At 54.0% G+C, this 18,918-nt stretch overlaps 1 protein-coding gene across 2 annotated transcripts in view; it reads left to right on the top strand.

The window, feature by feature from the left end:
* SLX9 (SLX9 ribosome biogenesis factor) overlaps positions 1 to 17,951 on the top strand; it is a 45,960-nt gene extending 28,009 nt beyond the window's left edge. Inside the window, exons 3-6 of one of the 2 annotated variants that reach the window (XM_063101959.1) lie at positions 1,706 to 1,774; positions 8,400 to 8,547; positions 14,874 to 14,939; positions 17,640 to 17,951. In XM_063101959.1, the coding sequence (XP_062958029.1) occupies positions 1,706 to 1,774; positions 8,400 to 8,547; positions 14,874 to 14,939; positions 17,640 to 17,763 (407 nt within the window). In that variant the 3' untranslated portion in view covers positions 17,764 to 17,951. Of the gene's footprint in view, positions 1 to 1,705; positions 1,775 to 8,399; positions 8,548 to 14,870; positions 14,940 to 17,639 lie in introns of both variants that reach the window. The other variant, XM_063101949.1, reaches the window with a different exon arrangement.
* The last annotated feature ends 967 nt before the right edge of the window (positions 17,952 to 18,918 follow it).

Here is an 18,918-nt window from a genome sequence, read left to right as displayed (position 1 = left end):
CTTAAATGCTCCCTCGTAGGGCAGCCCAGCTTGGTTGACCTGCTCAGCTCAGGGACACTATCCATGTGCAGGCATGCCCTGATGCAGGTGGTGTGCAGTCTACGCAGTGAGTGGTGTCCAGTCTGTGCAGTGGCTGGTGTGCAGTCTGTGCAGTGGGTGCTGTGCAGTCTTTGTGGTTAGTGTGGTCTGTGCAGTGGGCGGTGTGCAGTCTATGCAGTGGGCGGTGTGCACTCAACATCTGTTGTCCTTTTAGAGTGTTTCCTGATAACTTACACTGAGCAGGGCCAGCCTAAGGTGGTCACATGTCTCACAGTGCCCAGAGCTCGCGTGAGCTTGGCAGAAGGCAGGAGCGTGCGACAGTTGGGCACTGGACCTGGTGACACCCTGATCTTTTCCTGGGGGGAGGCCCTTGGACCCATCCTGTCCCCTTTATCTGCATGAGTCTCACAAAGCACTCAGTGCACACTCAGGAACCCCACAGGGACCGTTTCCTGTGTTGTGTTTTTATGATTTTAAGCAGTGTAGGAGGGAGCCATCTCCACTTCTCAAGGGTCTGCCTCACTGGGTGCAGGGTCATGCAGGGGCCGAGAGCGTCCCGTTCCTGCTCCTGCCTTGTCCTGGGACAGGCAGTCCAGAACTCATGTCTGTCGCAATAGGGCACGTGAGACGAGGGACACCCAGGGTCCCCGGGATAGCCTGGGGCCATGGATGGGGATGGGTCAGACCTGGGATGGTGGTCCTGTTCTGGATGCTTCCCACTCTGCCCCACCCCCGCCCCCAGCAGAGGCAGATGCTGGCACATCCAGCCTGGGTCAAAGAAAGGGACTCAGCAGTGGTCTTTGCTGGCTGAAGGATGGGTGTCCCTTGGGATGAGAACTGAGTGCTCTCAGTGCCCCCCAGAGGCTGGATGGGGCCAGTGGGCACAAGGACAGGGATGCAGATCCCTGATGGTGAGGGTGTCTAGCAGTGGCCTGGCCACCTCAGTGCGGAGAGCTCCCTTATCCCTGGGATGTCCTCATCGTCTTCCCTGTGTTGGGGACTTGGCCTTGGTTGAGTGCTTTCCTAGGTGGTGTCCCCAGAACCTTGGTGCTCTGGGGCATCCAGGGGATGGTGGTCCTCTGGTCCTCCGTGTGTGTGTCATTGAGGTGTGGCAGCATGCAGAAACTTGTGCCGGGCTGACTTCCCATCGCCCTGGAAGAGCACAAGGCTCTTGAGCAGCACCTCCTTGGAGCCTGCGGGCTGTTGCTCTGTCACGTCCCCTTGCGAGCTGTGGGGCCATCTCTCGGCTGCATAGTTAGGCGACAGCCAGTCCTGAAGGTCATCCCTGGAATGGATGGGATGGCTCCTTCCTGGTAAACGTCTGCCTGGACTTTTTAGGACAGCCCAGTGGTAAGTGACCAGGACATTGCTTTAGAGGGACACTGGTGCTTAGAGAGCCTCTGACGTGCTGACATGCATGGTGAGGGTCCCCCATGCTGCATGTGGAGGCTCAGAGGCTAGGACTGGCTACCCCACCCAGGCACAGACAAGCTGCCATGAGGCACGGAGGCCCAAGCCTGGGTGGCGCTGCCCCAATGGAGTCAGAATCTGCCTGAGCCCCGTTCTCAGGCTCTGTGGGGGGAGGGGAGCTCCAGGCTTTAGTCCTATTTGAGCAGAAATGCCATCTGGACACCCTTTACTTACACCGTGTGTTCTCTGTCTTCAGGTGCTGAGGTGAGGGCTGTTTTGCCCAAGAAGGAGAAGCTGAAGCTGAGGCGTGAGTGGTGGCTGCAGAGTAAGTCCGTGCCCTCATGTCCCGGGAGCCCCATGGCCTCCCTCACAGGGCCCCCCAGGCTGCTGCATCACACTGGCCAGGTGCCCTTGGGGACTGTGTGGAACCCTCTGCAGGCTGCCCACAGTGGCCCAGTGATGAATGAGGCGCAGGGGTTCCTGGGAGAGCCTCACCAGCTTGGCCAAGGTGGTCTATCCTTGGAGTGGGTGATGCTGCCAACCCACCTGTGTGGGCACCTGCAGAGCCAGGCTTGTTCTTTCTGTAGAACATGGTTTCAAGGAGCTGCTGCTCTCGGCTCCTTGTTTGTAAAAGTGGTCTATTTTTGGTTCCCATGATGAAAATTTTACAAAAGTAACACAGGCTTGTTTGAGTCTTTTATGCCTGAGAAATCCCTACAGTAAATGTGAGCTACCTTGTGGGTCAGGCGTGTGTCTGTGTGGGTCTCTGCAGGGTTGGGGCTCCTGGGCGCCTGCCCACATGTCGGGAGCCAGTGGTCCCTGTTCTCAGCCCCTGTGGGGGAGGTGGCTTCCCAGGCGCCGGCAGCCGGTGCCCACAGCGGCTACAGTCACCCCACTGCCCTATTCAGTCACCGTGTCTCAGCACATCTAGTTGTTTTCTGTGATGCTGAATATGCGCTAACGTTTTCCTAGAGATTTTCTTGTTGAGGTCGTTTTGTAATTTTTCTCTTACTTTTCTTTTTAATGTGATTTTGTTGACTTCTATAAAATTACTTTGGAATATTTTCTTCTTTATGTTCTCACGTGTTAATATTATTTGCATTATTTTTTCCTTGAAGGAAAAAATAATGCAAATAATAGGTTTTCAGAGGAAGGTTTTTCAGAGGATAATACTTAAAGAAATTTGTCAGTTTCTTCCATGATCATTAATTTTATGTTTTTTGTCACTTTTTTGGATATTTCCTAAGAAATTATTTGCTCCTCTGTTTTCTTTTTTTGTTTGTTTTTTGGCAGCTGGCCGATACAGGGATCTGAATCTGTGACCTTGGGGTTATAAGGCTGCTCTCTAACCAGCTGTGCCAAGACAGCTAGCCAACAATGTTTATTTGTTTGTTTGGAGGGCAGCTGGCTGGCATAAGTCTGAGCCTGTGGCCTTGAGGCCATAAGGCTGCACGCTGACCAGCTGAGCTAACCGGCCAGGCCGTTTTTTCATGCACCGTTCCTCTCATAAAGCTGTGCAAAGTGTGCTTTGTAAAGTGGGTCTGGAGAAGTTAATGGACCAGGACCACTCAGATCCAGACGTTTCTGGGCTCTGATTCTTTGAAGACATGTACATTTTCTTTCATGGTGTCTGGTCTTTTTTTTTCTTACTATTTGAGTCAACTTTGGCCACGATGTTTTATCATGAAATGATCTGACCTATCAGATCTCAGTCTCTATTAGCAAAGGCTTATGTGCTGCTTCCTTATTGTTACGTGTCTTGTACGTTTTCTTTATCATTCTTTACTTGTGTCTCCACTTCACTTCTGATGAGTTAACAAGTTTTGTCTCTTCCATTCCAGGAATTAATTCTTACATGTAACGATCAATTCTACTCTTTTAGTTTTCTGAGTTTTTAGCTTCTGTTTTATTAATTCCTTATGCTGGCTTTCTCTAGGTTTGTTTGTGTTATTTAGCTCATCTATTTTCACATTATTTTTTTTAGGAATGAAAGGCTATAGGTTGGTCTCTGAGTACAGCCTTAGCTATACCTCTTAAGTTGTTTTTACTTAATATTTTATTGTGAGAAATTTCATTTGGGAAGTAGGAAGAATTTTACATTGACCACTTACTTCTTTATTACGTCACTGTTCATTTATGTGCTCCTGTCCGTTTATCCATCCAGCACTTTTTATGCATTCCAAAGCAAGTTGCAGACATCCGTGTACTTTCCCGAAGTAATTAATTCGGCTGTAGTTCAGTATGTGTTTGTGGGGTTTTTTTCTTTCTATTTTGAAGACAGTGTTCACATTCAATAAAATGTGAATCTTAAGTGTGCCATTCAGTGACTTCTGACAAACACATATGCCTGTGTGTGGCCGAAATTCCTTTCAAGGTACAGACCATCAGCCTGGAATCTTCGTGGTCAGTTCCCACTCCTGACTACCCCATTGGTAAAAACCACTGTCTGACTTTGTTTGCTCATAGTTCAGGTTTTTCTGCTCTAGGTTTCATGTACACAGAGTCACATAGGATATGCTTTTTCCGTTTCTGGCTTCTTGTGCTCATGTCATGATTTTGAAACACAGCTGGCATCACACAGCAGTGGCCCATGTCTTTCCCCGCTGAGGAGCTTCTCTGGGTGTGCCCGCTGTCTGCCATCCCTTCTCCTGTGGGTGGACACCTGGCCATTCTGTGGTTTTAGCTACTAGGAGAATAAGGCAGCTGTGACCACTCCCCACAAGTCTTCCTGTGGATGTGTTTTCCTTTCTCTTGGGTGAGTACTTAGGAGTGGAACGCCGGGTCATAGGGTAGGTGTATGTTTAGTTCCGTAAGCAATGGCCAGACGTTGCTTTCAAGAGGCTGTGTGTGGCACTAGCACCAGCTGTGCATGGGAGCTGTCACTACACAGATCTGCCAGCGCGTGCGGTGTGAGGCTCTTTGGCCTCAGCCATTTGTGACTGTGAAGCGCTGTCTCATGGCAGCCACTGTTGTTGCCACAGAAGAGCATTGTCATGTAGTGCTGCCTGTTCATGCTCTGTCCTCAGTGCAATCCGCTTCTCAGGTGGTTCTTTGCCTTTTTCTTATTGAGCTCTGAGAATTCTTCTTGTGTCCTGTAGACCAGTCCTTGGTCAGCTATATGTTTTGCACATATTTTCTCCCAGACTGTGATCTGTTATTTTCTTAACGATTTTTTTTGGTGAGCAGAAGTGTGATTTTTGAGAAGTTTGATTTATAATTATATATGGTTATTGTGTGTGTGTACTGTCTAAGAGAAGTTTGCCTAATCCCAAGTCATGGAGATATTTTCCTGTTTTCTTCTAAAAACTTTAAAGTTTTAGTTTTCTTATTTAGGTTTCTGATCCATCTTTAACTCATGCTGTCTGTGGTGTGAGTTCGTGGTCAGGGTCCTTTTTTTCTTTCAATATGGACATTCAGTTGTTTCAGCACCATTTGCTCTGAAGACTTTTCTTTCCTCATTGGACTATTTTGGTGCCTTTGTGTAAAGTCAGATGGTCTCTCCTAAGTGTGGGTCTGTTTCTGGGCTTACTTCTGTTCCATTGATCTATTTGCTGTGACTTAGCAAGTACCACACTGTCTCAATTACTGTAGCTTCAGAGTAAGTCCAGAAGCCGGTGACATGAGTCCTACATCTTGTTTGTTCTGTCTTAAGATTGTTTGGATGGTCTAGGTCTTTGGCATTTCCATATAAATTTTATCACTAGCTGTCAGTTTCTTTAAAAACAACCATAAAAACCTAGTGGAACTATGACTGGGATTGCATTAGATCTATAGATCAGTTTTGAGAGAATTGCCGTCTTAACAATATTGAATCTTCAAATTCATGAACATGGTATGTATCTCACTATCTATTTAGATTTTCTTTAATTTCATTCATTAGTGTTGTATAGTTTTTAGTGTAGAGGTCTTACTTTTTTTTGGATAAGCTTATTCCTAAGTATTTTGTAGTTTTTGATGCTTCTGGAAATGGAATTTTTTTCCACTTCTTTGATAATATACAAATGTACAATTGGTTTTTTAAAAATACTAATTTTGTATCCTGTGACCTTGCTAAAATCGTGTATTAGGTCTGGTAGTTATGTATAGATTCCTTTGGATCTTTAAAAATGTATATTTTCTGTGTGTGTGGACCCCCTCAGTTTGCTGTTTTTCTGAACGTGTGTTGGAACTTCCCCGTGCCACTCCTGTGGGTTTGTCTCCAGGGCCTGCCTCAGTGAGGACCAGCTCCTGCACTGTGTCTTTGCCATTCTTTCTCTGGAAAGCCGTCACTCCCAGAGGACTTCCCGGTCACTCCTTGTCCTGTTCCTCTGCTTTGTCCTGTTCACATGCCTCACAATGCCCAGAATGGTGCTGCGAGTCTCATCAGACAGCCGGTGCACTGACATGGGTCCTCGGGACCTGGTGGGGGGCGGGCAGAGCGCCAGTGACCCTTGAAATGGTTCATGCTACATGGAGTTTCCCTTCCGCCAGCTGTCCTCCAAAATGCCTGGGCTGATTCATCCCCTTTCCCTTTGCAGCTCCCCAAACTCTCCCTAACACTGGCTATTAAACGTTTTTCAGTGTGCCAATCGGGAGGTGAAGTTCTGTATTTTGTAGTTGTAATTTTCTTTTCCTTGATTTCTAATGGAGTTGGCCTTTGATTTCTCTTTCTTTATTTGTAATATTTAATTCGTATGTAATTAATTTTTAGAAATAGCGTGAGTGAAAGAGGGATCCCGTTTTTTTCCAGAAGGACGGCCAGGTCGTTTACAGGGCTGCTTTCCTGACGCAGGACTTCCTGGAGGCATGCCTCTGTGTGGCTCCTTCTCTTTGCTGCATGGTTACCATTTCTGTTCCATAATTTGCTTTAATATCCAGTAGTTCTACTCTCTTGTTCTTTTTAAAAACTGTTTTGACTATTCTTATGCATTTAGTCTTTTTTGATAGAGAAGGTTTAGAATTAGCTTCACAGGTTCAGTTAAAAACCTGTTTAAGTTTTGATTGCAGCTGTATCAGATGTGTGGATTCATGGGAAGAGCTGAGCTCTCCTGCTCATTCTCATGTTTGCTCAGTAGCTGGCGTGGCTGCTGCAGACAAGGTGGCTTGCACACGCCCCGCATGGCCCTCCATGTCTGTCTGTGTCTGTTTGTGTGTCTCTCACATCAGGTCCACCAGCTGGGATTGTCATGAGATTGCAGTCACCCTCTTCTTGTTCTGACTTTGTAACTGAGTGCCTCATGTTCTGCCACCAAGTATGATACTCATTATAGGTTTCTGGGAGGTGTTTTCTGTCAAGGACCTTGCTTCTATTTGTGGTTCCATAGTCATTTTTATTGTGAGTAGGTAGTGGATTTTATCAAACCTTTTTTGGCACTCCTGTACTGATTGTAGGCTTTTTACCTTTTAAGCAACCCCTGCAGTGGGTCATGCTGACTCACTTCCTAACATCGAGCCATCCTTGCATGTTGCTCTTTTAAAGCACTTGTGGCTTTGACTGTTGGCGTTTGGGCTCTTGTGTCTTCATAGGAGCAGAGCCCTCTGCTTCGCTACCCTCAGCCCCCGGTCTGCCAGCCTATGTACGAGCTGCCCTGGGGCCTCTCCCCATCCTGGAGCAGCCCAGCCCCCCTTCTTTCCTCTGCCCCAGCCCCACCCAGGGCTGGCTCAGCCCTCCAGCGTGCTTCAGCTCTGGTTTTGATGAGGTGCTGAGTAAGTTGTTTGCCATATTCCAGGCAGGGTTGAAAAGTACTGGCTTGTCAACTTATGAGCCTTAACAACCCCCAAGGCTGTTGAGGGGACGGAGTGGGGATCTGTGCACAGGTTCCAGTTCTGCCCTCATTGGGTGCTGAAGACCTAGGAGGAAGGGTGGTCTTTGTCCCCTGGTCTTTGTCAACAGTTTGGGATGAGGTCAGCAAATCCTGGATACCCAGGGCCCAGGTGGGTAGTGTCCCCACCCGTACCACTTGGGGTCGACCTCTCAGACCTTGCTGGTGGGAAGCAGGATTGGAGAGGAGCTGGCGGCTGCTTGCCCGGGGAAACCTGCTGCACCCCCCGCCCTGCGCCACAAGGTGTTTGGACCGCGGGCTTTGTCCTGCCCTGTCCCCCTTGGGAGAGCAGGGCTTTTTCCAAGATCTGCATGTTTCCCACAAGCCATGTTCAGACAAATAGTGCATTTGGACACATGTCTAATTACCAATTTTGAGATAAATACACTTAAATGAAAATCAAATCCTCAGGCATCCCAGGATCCTGAGGATCTCCCCCATCCTGGCCCTGCTGGAATCCTTTCTCTATGTGGCCCTGTCTGCTGCCTGCCCGGCCTCCCATGGCCCCCACACCCCCGGCCCTGTCCCTCTCCTGGCACCACCTGCCTGGGCCATAGGACCTGCAGTCTTTTGTATTAGCACCACATGACCCAGTTGCTCCCCTCCCATTCCACTGTCCCCTGTGGGGACCTACTTTCTCCCACCGTGATCTTCTCCAGGTGGTGGGGAACAGAGGTGCATCTGATGCCCAGTGAGCGACTTGCTCAGTTTAAGTCAAGGTCCTGTTCTTGCTCATTCCCCCTTCACCACCTTCTGTGCCTGCACATGGCCACCTCCGCCCACCCCACTGTCCCCAGGCCACTGTGCCAGGGTCCCTTTGCAGAAGAAACAGCATTCATGCCTGCAATGCCTCATAATCAACCCTGTAATTAGACAGTGTGCCTCTGTGATTAAGGGGGGAAATAACTTGGAGCTGGCCGCCCTCTGGCATCCCAGGTGGCATGGAGGTGACAGCAGGAAAAAGGGAACAGCCTGCCTGGGGTGGGAGCAGGGCTGATGTCCGGGCTCTGGTGGACGAGCACCCTCTTGGCGAGCTCCGAGGTGAAACCCTTATGGGCTCGTCCATTGTGTGCTGCTGAGGGGCCTCCAGGCCGTGTGCTAGTGGTTTGGCTTTTGCTTCTTGCTCTAACCCCTGTCCCCCTTCCTCAGAGATTGAAGCCATAAAGCTGGCTGAGCAGAAGCGCAGGGAAGAGCAGAGGCGGAGGGCCACGGCGGTGGTGGGGGACCTGCAGCCCCTGAGGGACGCCCTGCCTGAGGTGCTGGAGCTGAAGGCTGGTAGTCAGCGGCCAGCCAGAGGGTGAGTGTCCAGGACAGGCTGGCTCTTGCGGTATCCAAAGGAAGTGGTGAGGGCCCAGGTGGTGCCTGACCTGGCAGAAGCTGGCAAGCCGGGTCCGTGTCTTGAAACAAGAGCCCTCAGTCCCTGGGTAGAGCCCACAAGGCTGGTGGTGGCTTTGTCAGTGGACGCTTGGGGAGAGAATGGCCTGGTGGCACTGCCAACACCCCTCTTCTGATTGGCCATGGCTCCCCGTGATCCCATTGCTGCTGCCCACTCCTGCAGCAGCACCCTGCCATGGCCACATCTGCCACCACGTGCCCAGCTGGGGCTGCAGGCCTCGGCTTGTGCCTCCCTGAGTGTAGCCTCTGGGCTCCTCTGGCAGCACCCCTCCTCAGTTGGCCGCACTGGCTGCCCTGTCTGCCTGTCCTTGCTCCTCATGCAGTTCCTCATTCTGTTGCTGCTGCTGCCCCTCAGAGGGTTAGCCACACTAGGGCGGGTGATCCTGCACGTCCCAGCTCCTGGACAACCGCATGTGTCAACTGCCCAGTGAGTGTGTGGGGAACCCACACCTGCAGGCCTCAGCTGCCCAGAGCTCTGAGCCTGTCCTCTCGGGGTGGGAGCTGCACCACGTGCCTGTCCTGGAGAGGGCTGGACCAGGGACCAACCTGAGTGTGGCTGCTCTCCTGAGGACTCTGCACAGGAGGCCCTTGCTCAGCCTCGGCCAGGGCACTGGACACAATTTATTTTCCAAATGTCCTCAGGGAAGAGATGGGGTCCCCTGTCACTGTTGAGGGTCAGAGACCCCTGCCCTGCCCCTTTCTGAGAGCTGGTAGTGGTGAATTTCTGCTCCCCATGGGTGTGAGTGGTCATGCCAGCTGACCTGGGTCTGGGCCTGGCCAGCACTGACTCTCCAACCCCCCAGTGTTGGGGTGAGGTCTGTCCCCTGCATGTGACCCCCTCACAGATGCACTGAAGTGCTCACTCCTGACCCGCCAGCACCAGGTGGGCCATTGGCCAGTCACTAGTCCCATGTGTCCTGAAGATGTGATGTGCACGTCCCTGTCCTTGTCCCCATCTGCCAAGATAAGCTGCTGCCCCAGGCCTGTCTCCCAGAAAGCTCCTCTGTTTGCCTTGGGTGACGGCTCAGCTCTCTGCTCTTCCTGGGCTGTTATTTCCGTAAAAGGAAATTGAGGCTTGAGTCTGGGGAGGCGTCCGACCCAGGTCTGCCTGCAGGAGGCCTCTCGGGCTGGCTGGTCATCTCAGTTGGTTAGAGTGCTAATGTTATAATACCAAGGTCAAGGGTCTAGATCCCCATGCCAGCCAGCCACCCAAAAAATGATGATAATTCTCTCTCTCTCTCTGAATTTCTCTCTGAGGAGAAGGCAGGGGCTGCACGCACTGCCAGATCTGGGGCCCCTCCCTTTCACAGACCTGGCCACCCAGACCTGGGCCTGGCGGGTGATGTGCTGCAGAGCAAGTGGCCCCGGCTGGCTCCTGAGAACATGTGGTCCGGATGAGCAGCAGCCCCCCAGAGCTGAGATGTGAGGGCTGAGCAGAGCCAACGATGCGTATTCCATTGCTGGTTCTCGAGCAAAAATGTGACCCTGGTCAAGAATCCTTTCCCTGTTTTTACTTTCTCATCTGAAAAATGTGCTTGGGGCTCCCAGCAGGGAGGTTGCTGCGTAAGCAGCAGGGCTGCCAGGCCCCAGGAGGAATGTGCCCAGCCAGCCACTCACTGCCCGGCTGTCCTGGGCTCCTCCTACATGAAGGAAGTCCCCGGCCAGTTGCAGCCCCAAGAGCCACCTGTCAGCCGGAGTCATCGTCCCTCCTCAGGTGCATCTTGGCACTGCAGGGAGCTGTTTGCATGAATTGTATGTTAGAGCACTTTTAGGTTTACAGGAAAAGAGCAGAGAGAGTACCACGCGTTCCCGTGTGCCTTGCACCCAGCCTCCCCTTTAGTGACATCCCATGTCAGTGTGGCACATGGGCCCAGTTTCGGCGCCAGCACTGACACATGAAAATAAATTTAAAATGATATTCAACTGAAGTCTATGCCATAGATTTCCTCAGTTTTCACCTAGTGTCCTTTTCCTCCCAGGATCCCATCTGGGACATGTGACCTTTAGTTGTCAGGTCTCCTCAGGCTCCTCTTGGCTGTGAGCTTCTCAGACTTTTCTTGTTTTTGATGGCCTTGACAGTTGCGAGGACCAGTCAGGCATTTTTTAGGATGTCCTGAGATTGGAATGTGCTCATGATGTCCTCATGGGTAGGAGCAGGGGTTGTGGACTGCTGGGAGTGAGACCACAGAGATGACATGCCCACGTCATTACATCCTATCAAGGCACACACTACAACATGACCTGTCACCATGATGCTGACCCTGGTCACCTGGCTGAGGGGTGTTGATCAGGTTTCTCACTATATAGTGACATTCTCCCCCTCTCCATATTGTCCTTCTTGGAAGAAGATTGCTGTGTACCGCCCACATTTAAGGGGTGGGGAGTCATGCTCCACCTGCTCAAGTCTACAGAATCTATTTGGAATTCTGCACAGGAGATTTACTCTTCTCCCCCACTTACTTATTTATCAATTATTTATTTATGTCAGTATGGACTCATGGTTATTTATTTTATACTTTGGGTTATGATCCAATACTGTTTCATTCTGTTGCTGAAACTGTTCCAGCGTTGGCCATCGGGAGCTCTTTCAGTTGGTTCCTGGGTTGGAGTGATGTGCCCCATCAATGTGGGGGGTTATGTGTTGTTTCTGAGCACCTCCTTACTTCCTAGCACTAGCTGATACTCCAGGCTCATCTTGGGCATTTCCAGGCCCAGCCCTAGAACCAGCCATTTCTCCAAAGAGCCCTGGTTCCCTGCCTTGAGAAGGGTGTTAGACACCAGGATCCGGTGCTGGGTGTGCTGGGTGCTTCTAGGCCCCCTCAGCAGACAGCAAAGAAACATGCTTGTGAGCGTGGACCTGTGTCCATGCACGCAAAATTAGGGGACCAGGTTCAAGGCCATGCTTGCTTCTTACACCAGCTACAAGTGTGGGGTCCCCAGACCACTCCCTCTTGGGCTTGATGCTTCTCTGGAAGGACTCGCAGGCTGCTGCGTTCACGCTTGTGGTTCATCCCAGCAGAGGACAGACTGGAATCGGCTGAGGGAGGAGACACCTAGGCACAGCCTGGAGAGGGCCCAGTTGCAGGGCTTCCACTTGTCCCCTCTCCTGGGGTTAGGACAGTGCTACTTTCCTGGCCTCCTCGTGTGACCACTTGCACCGAGCACTGTTCCCTGGGCAGGCGGCGGGCTTTGCCTTTGGTCCCTGAGCTCCACTCCCATACCCCGTCGGGCCTCCCGGCCTGCTGATGCCTGACTGCCCAGCACTGTTCCAAAAGTTTGGGGTCCCTTGTGGTCATTACTTCATGGCCTCACAGCTCCACAACCAGGGCCTGGCCCTCAAGTGTTTATTAATCATGTATTTGGAGCCTCAAATGGTCCTTGGCATTGGTGCTTTCACCAGGCAGATTCCTTGTAGTGAGGAGAACACTGTTCCATCTAACACTGCACCACCCCAGGTGGTGACTTCTCGGGACACACAGGTTGCTGAGTGGTGTTTCTGCTGCCACCACCCCTACCAGGAGGGTCCTGGATTCAGAGTTGGAAAGGGCATGGCATGGGGACAGCCTGTGACTACAGAGTCACCATGGCCCAGCGACATTGGCCTCTCGGGGCAGTTGGAGCCTGAGGCTCTGTACTGCCCAGCAGGTCCCTGGGGCCTCATGCACAACTGGGGATTCTGGAGATTCACGTCCACGGGGGATTCTGACACTGGAGTTGGGTGTGGACAGTGCTACTGCCAGTGGACCTGCTTGTCGGGGAGAGAGTAGGTTCTCCAGGTTGTCCCTCCTGTGGGCAGAAGAGCCTCACAGGGTCTGGCAGGTTTTTCATTTCTAGTGAACGAGTCAGGAAAGCTTCATGCAGGGGAGCCACCAGGCCAGTGGGGTAGAGACACAGCCAGCCCATGCCAGGGATCTGACAAGGCCTGGCTGCTTTGGCCACACCTCAGTGCACCTGTAGGCTGGGGTGGACGCAGCACAGGAGCCCCTCACAGACCCTTCTCAGGGCTCCAGCCCGACCTGCCTGGCACATGTCACACTGAAGCAGGGAGCTGTCTGGCTTGGGCTGGCAGAGCCGGTCCTCACAGCAGCCACGCAGTGGGTCCAGGAACAGGACTTGAGGGGCTTCCTGGGGATTTTGCCCTGGCCTGCCCCAAGCCCCCCATCCCTGTTGTGTGGGACGCCAAGGCCGTGAGTACAGGCACGTGTTTGGGGCCTGTTGTATAAGTAGGTGTCCCAGCAATGCTTGACCTCAGTGGCCCCTTGAGCTTCAGGCCTTGGCATCCTTGCTTCCACTGTGTGGGCAGTCACTCACAAGAGTGCTACTTGGGGAGAGGGGGACACTTTCCCATCAGGGTTCAGTGTCCTTGCTCCCTGTCTCCTGACCCTGTTGACTTTTCTCCACCTGTTCTGGTGCAAGGCCGAGGCCTGGGTTCGATTCCTCCTTAGTGGCTTCCCATCCCCACTCCTGGGGAGTCACGTCACAGAGGATGCTGACCCTCAGGGTTCACCTGGGCCTGTGACATTAACACTGAGCACTTTGTCCAAGTACCATTAGCTCTTGCGAAGCCCTGTTCAGGAAGAGCTGTGTCCCGTCTGGGAGGCCAGGAGGGTGTGGCTCTTGGATGTGACTGCGCTGCCTTCGGACCTTGGGGGTATTGGTCCAGCTCCATCTGCCCTTTCACCTCTTTACAGATGGGCAGGGAGATCCACCAAGGTCCCCCCGAATGGGAAGGCTGCCCTGGACCCAGGCTGAGTCTCCTGACCTCCTGGCACCAGAGCTGGGGTGCTGCCTGCAGGAAGGAAGCCCTGTGCCAACTACTGCTTCGGGGCGGGGGGGGGGGCAGCAGCTCAAGGAGAGGAGGGGTCAGCTGACAAGAGTGGCAGAGCCTGGGGAGGGCGAGCTTCTGGCGTTGACTGAGAGCTGCGCCTCTGAGCGAGCAGAGGGGCATGGGAGACACGGGGTTCCCCTCAGCCAGCAGACTGGAGCGGGAATGGAATCCAGGCCTGGGGCCCCTTTCCCACATCAGCCCACGAAAGATGGTTAGGGGAAGGTGGGAGGGCAGGCGCTATTTTGAGTAGACACAACACGTTGTTCATTCATATTTTAAAGGAAACATGAATAAAAGATCAGGTCTCCCGATCTGGAAACTAAATTTAGGTATTGGCCTGAGGTGTCTGAGTGGGTCTCTGTCCTTTCTGCTTGTCTTCTGGGTCCCATGTCCGCCATATGGCTTCTGTGCCTCCACCTGGTGTCTGTCGTCAGGTCAGGCAGCGACTCCACGGGCAGGAAGTCTGGCGTGGCTGGTCCCCAGGTTGCTCTTCCTGCCGAGGCCCAGCGTCGTCTGACTGTTGGCCAGAGATGCAGGGCTGCCTTGGCTGGCGCTGTCTGCAGAGAGGCCACGCACTCCTGAAGGTTCTCATAGGTAACCTGCACAGTGAGCGGGTCCAGGGTGACCTGAGAGTCCATCTGGATCATGTTGTGTGGAACTGGCCAGGGTGTTCTGCCGCCTCCCCTGGATCAAGGCCCAGCATGGTGGTTGGGCAGATCCCAGGAGCGAGCAGCTGGGTAACAGCGCCACGTGGTGCCCTGGCATAGCGGCCGGCAGACAGCCCACCCGTGCAGATGCCCTTGGCGCTCACTGGTGTCCTCAGCAGTGCAGCAAGGCAGGGTCTGCGTGGAGTTTCTGTCCCCAGCTCCTGATGTCAGTCATCCAAGTGGCAGATGCAGCACCCCACCTTCAGACAAACCTGGTGCTCTTTCCTGTTTCTTAAGAGAAAAGTTAGAAGAGAATTGGCAGGTGGTGGTGGCTTGCGGGTCTTTGCTCTCAGAGCAGCAGCAGCTTTGCCCTGGCGGGGTCAGTTCTCCCCAAGCGCCAGGCTGCGGGGACTGCAGTGTGAGGCCACCTGCCAGATGGGCTGGGAGGCTTCGGTGTGCATGTTGTGAAACGCTGGTCATCCGGTGGTCCTGGCCTGTCATTCCCTCCTTTTCACACGGGAGCCACCAGGGGTTGAGGAGGGTCCCACATGCTGTGGACGTCCAGCTCCGGATATAGCAGTCAGGTGACCATTGGGCAGTTACTTGGCTCATCCAAGCCCAGCTCCCGCAGCAAGAGTGCTGCACATGGTTTTGTAGAGGTTGGGTCCCTCGAGATGCTCTGAGGAGGGAGGGGGATCGGTCCCGAGTGAAGTGAGGCATGAGACTGACCGGGCTTCTCTGTGTCCACAGCAGGGGGTGTAGCCAGCCCAGGCCCACCGAGCTCAGCCGCATGAGCGCAGCCCAGAGACGCCAGCTCCTGTAAGTATGCCCTGCCCTCTGCAGGCTGTGGCACGTTTAAAAGTGGTATGTGGGTCTCTTCAGAGGGAGTTAGAAGTGGCATGGCTGGGGTGAGGTGACCAGCTGCCATCAGGAGTGCTCCACGGGACTGTGACACCCTCCTCTTCATCAGAAGGACACACTGGCCCTCCTCCCCTCTGCCCTTCCCAGCCCCACGTGTAATGATCTGGGCTGATGTGGATGGGACATAGGTTTCCATTCTGCTCTGTGGCCTAGCCCCTCACTGACTACACCTCAGGGCCTTGTGACTGGGGCCAGAGTCTGGTTCATGAGACCAGTCCCTGGTTAGCAGGGCCAGTGCCCCGATTGCACAAATTTGTACCAGTTGTCATCTTGGGTACAAAATTCACAGGCTACACTTTCTTAGCCTCTTTGTAGATTTGGCTCTGGTTTCTGCTGTGCTTGATTTGGGGAAGTCTGAGGCAGCATGAATTTTACACCCTTATAAGATTTTGGGGGGGTTAGCTGCTGAAGTGATATTTTTTGTCTTTAAAGTATCTTTGTTAAGGTATTTCTTAGTGTGGAACATTCTGTGTCAATTTTAGCTGAGGCTCATTGTGCCCTTTCGAATTATAGTCTTTTAATAATTACTATTATTTTCGGAAGTTTGTATGACTTAAGGCTTCAAGTGTTCCCTCTACATTGTCGTTTTGGTGCTCTTCTTGGGACTCCAGTTAAGTGTGAGCTGAGCCCCGGCCCCGTTCTCCAGTCCGCTGCTTCTCTGGATGCTCTGGCCTGGGCATTTGTGTGTTCCACAGGTTTTGTACCTGTGCTTTTTGTTGCCCTTTGTGAACCGAGTTCTTCCTCATTTAGATGTCCGAGGGTGGCTTGTGGACACACAGAAGTCCCCAGGGGGCTTGTCTCTGATCCCCGCCTCCCTCCCTCATTGTCTGCATGGGGTGCAGGGTTTGCCTCTCAGCGCAAGCCCGGCCCACAGTCTTGCTGCGGTTGCGCCTCTAGCACTCCCCATGTCCCTGCTCTCACAGCATTTGGAAGCAGCTCAGGTTAACGTGTCTCCCGGTTGGGTTTCTTGCTGCTTTTGAGCTGTTTTTGAGAGAAGAAAGCGACTTGTTTACTCCTGCTCTGAAGCCGCTGTCTGTTCTTTTTCACTTGTGTGGGGCCACACCAGCACATGTGGCGGGCCCTCCGGCTCCGAGGTCCCCAATGGGAAGTGTATTCCCCCACCCCCAACTTCCTCAGGTGCAGGACAGTGTCCACCACGTGCCAGGGGCTGTGGTCTGTACCCTGCATCTGATCCTGTGAGCATGCGGGTCAGCCATGGTGTTGGGTGTCACTAGACCAAGCAAAAGGCTGCCTTCGGGTGGGTGGGCCTCTGCCTGCAAGCCCCATCTTATGGTAGTCCAGTGTGAAGCTGGGGCCTGGCCCAGAATGGGGGCTTCAGAGCTGTGGGGACCAGGAGCACCCCTCCTGCCAACCAGGCTGCCTCCACTTGCACGCAGACCCACACAGCGCCAGCTTCCAGGCATTGCACTGGCAATTTTTCCTTCCGCGCCTCTGACCCTGGGACCCTGGCTGACGGACCTTGGGGCTAGGACCCTGGCCTGGGGCTTCCCCTGGCCTCATGCTCCCCAGGAAGGCAGCAGGCTCATCTGCCCAGGTGGGGACTCACTGGGTCCTGGTGGCCCAGGGTCCTGGACTGCATCCAGGTTTGACTGAGGCATTTCTCCCAGTGACTGGCAGGGCCGTCATGCAGGGGCCGGGGTATTGGTGGCAGGAGGAGGGGATGGTCAGTGACCAGCAGAACTTGGCTGCCTCATGCAGTTGGGATGGGCTGGGCTGGCTGACCCTAGTGCAGGGATCCTCCTGCTGAGCGGCACCTGCAGCGACTGGTGTGTGGGCATCTGGCTCAGGTAGGCATCCAGTGGGGTGCGAGGAGTTCCCATGCAGCAGAGAAAACCTGGGTCCAGCGTGGTTTGGACTTGGGCACACAGATCAGATGATGGGCTCAGCACCACTGCATCCTCCCAAGGCCAGGGCTGTCCCCAACACGGCGTCTGGCAGGGCCGGTACAGGCTTGTCCTAGAGCTGCCCTGTAGTTGTGTGTCTAAGAGTGATACTCAGGTCACTGTTGTCCCACAGGGCATCCTTCTGGGGTGCAGGAGGCCTTACCGTGCTGGGTTTAGGGAAAGGCAGGTGGATCCTGAGCGGGCGCTGGGCTGGCAGCAGGGGTCGGGGGTTGGGGCAGTGTTGGGCTTGTCACCATGGTGCCCAGTGCCCCTCTGAGCAGGCCCCGAGCATGGACGCCCCCTGACAGGCCGCTTTGTTCTGCCCTTCCTGCTCTTGGCTCTTCTGCGAGTGTCTATTTTGGGTGCACTGTGAAGGGAGGCGCCTCTTATGTAAGCCACGTGTCTGCGTGCATGCAAGCTGCCGGCTCAGCCTCCTGCCTTCACGGCAGCCCCTGTTGGGTCCTCCTTGTCCTGCTGGAAGTTTCTGAGGCCCCAGGCATTCAGTCTCGTGGTGACCTCTGGCCTCTGCTGTCCACTCTGGTATCCAAGGTGCCCAAGGTGCCTGGGTGTGGGGTGGGCGAGTCATGTTGGGTCCTGGAGATGCTGAATGCTGGTCCACGGTTCTACTCACTCAGTTGGGGTCTGGGGGCTTCCTGCCCTGCCACCTGCTGACCTCTGGTCTCCATTCTTTCAGGGAGGAAGAAAGGACCCGGTTTCAAGAGCTGCTGGCCAGTCTGGCCTACAGAGCTAGCCCCCTGCTGGCCATCGGGCAGCAGCTGGCCCACCAGATGCAGCTGGAAGGTGGTGGCCAGCTCTGACCAGAGTGGTGGCTGTGCGCCAGGCTCCAAGGGGCACGGAGGCAGACAGGGTGCCCAGAGGGGCCTGCGCCTGAGGATCATGTTGAGAGCCTGGGTGGACACCCCTCCCTTCGGGTCCTTTTGACTTGTTAGGGCGTGGGGAGGAGAAGAGCCAACTGTGAGGGTCAATAAAGTGTTTTGTGAGCACCTTCCTGCACCCCGGGCCTGTTCCCACATCTCACCTCGGCCCCAGGGGCTCCTGTGTTTCCCGGGGGCTCTCGTGTTTTCTGGGGCTCGGTAGCCCTGGGAGCCAAGCCTGAGTCCCCAGGCCCTATACAGAGCTGATGCCTCCCAAGACCGCAGCACAGTTTCCCAGCTCTGTTTATAAAGGAGTCCGTGTCACTGCACACGTTAGTAAGTGTGAGAAAGGCACCTCACCACAGCAGCCTGCTTTGCTGAGCTGCTGTTGTTGGCTTTCAGCTTCTGTTTCTGCAGTGGCCCTGTTGGGCCTCTCCTCCTGAAAGGAGTGCCCAGGTCTGCTGGGGCTGCTGTTGGGGCTGGCCGCCCGCCCTGCTGTGCATCTCGTTACCAGGGCACAGATGGAGCTCACGGCTGCGCCTGTTCCTCCCGCCTACCCCACAGGGACTCTGCCTTCCCCTGACTCCATCTGGCCCGCTCTGAATCCAGGCTGCTCCCCACACTGCCCTTTGTGACTGCACCTCAGACACATGAGAAGGCCTGGCCCGGAGCCCCTCGGCTGACCCAGGAGCAAGACGGATTCACATCTATTGTTAGAAGCCACTGGGATTTGGGGTCCGTTGTTGGACTGGGGGAACATCAATTGATAAACCCTAATTTTCAGGATTGGGAAGTCGGGGATGGTGCGTCCCCAGCACAGAGGGATTCACTGGCCATGTCTTGTGGGGGATAGGCAGGGCTGGCAGCCATGTGGACCAGCACGGACTGGGGTGCTCAGGACTCAGAGCCCAGCAGCATCCTCTGAGGCTGCCCAGCTGATGGGTGGCTGGGCAGGACCAGAGCCCGGGGCCCCTTCTCTGGACCAGAACAGACAAGACAACTGCAGACATGGCATGCGCACCCTCAAAGGCACGTGGCAAATAAAAAGAGACTAACAGGAATGTGCAAGCCCTCAGTCCATCGGTCAGAGACTAGCTC

The sequence above is a fragment of the Cynocephalus volans genome, chromosome 1 (genome assembly GCF_027409185.1).
Source record: "Cynocephalus volans isolate mCynVol1 chromosome 1, mCynVol1.pri, whole genome shotgun sequence".
In the NCBI taxonomy this organism is placed as follows: Eukaryota; Metazoa; Chordata; class Mammalia; order Dermoptera; family Cynocephalidae; genus Cynocephalus; species Cynocephalus volans.
Note: the sequence above shows the minus strand (reverse complement) of the source record. Positions and strands in the feature narration are given on the sequence as shown.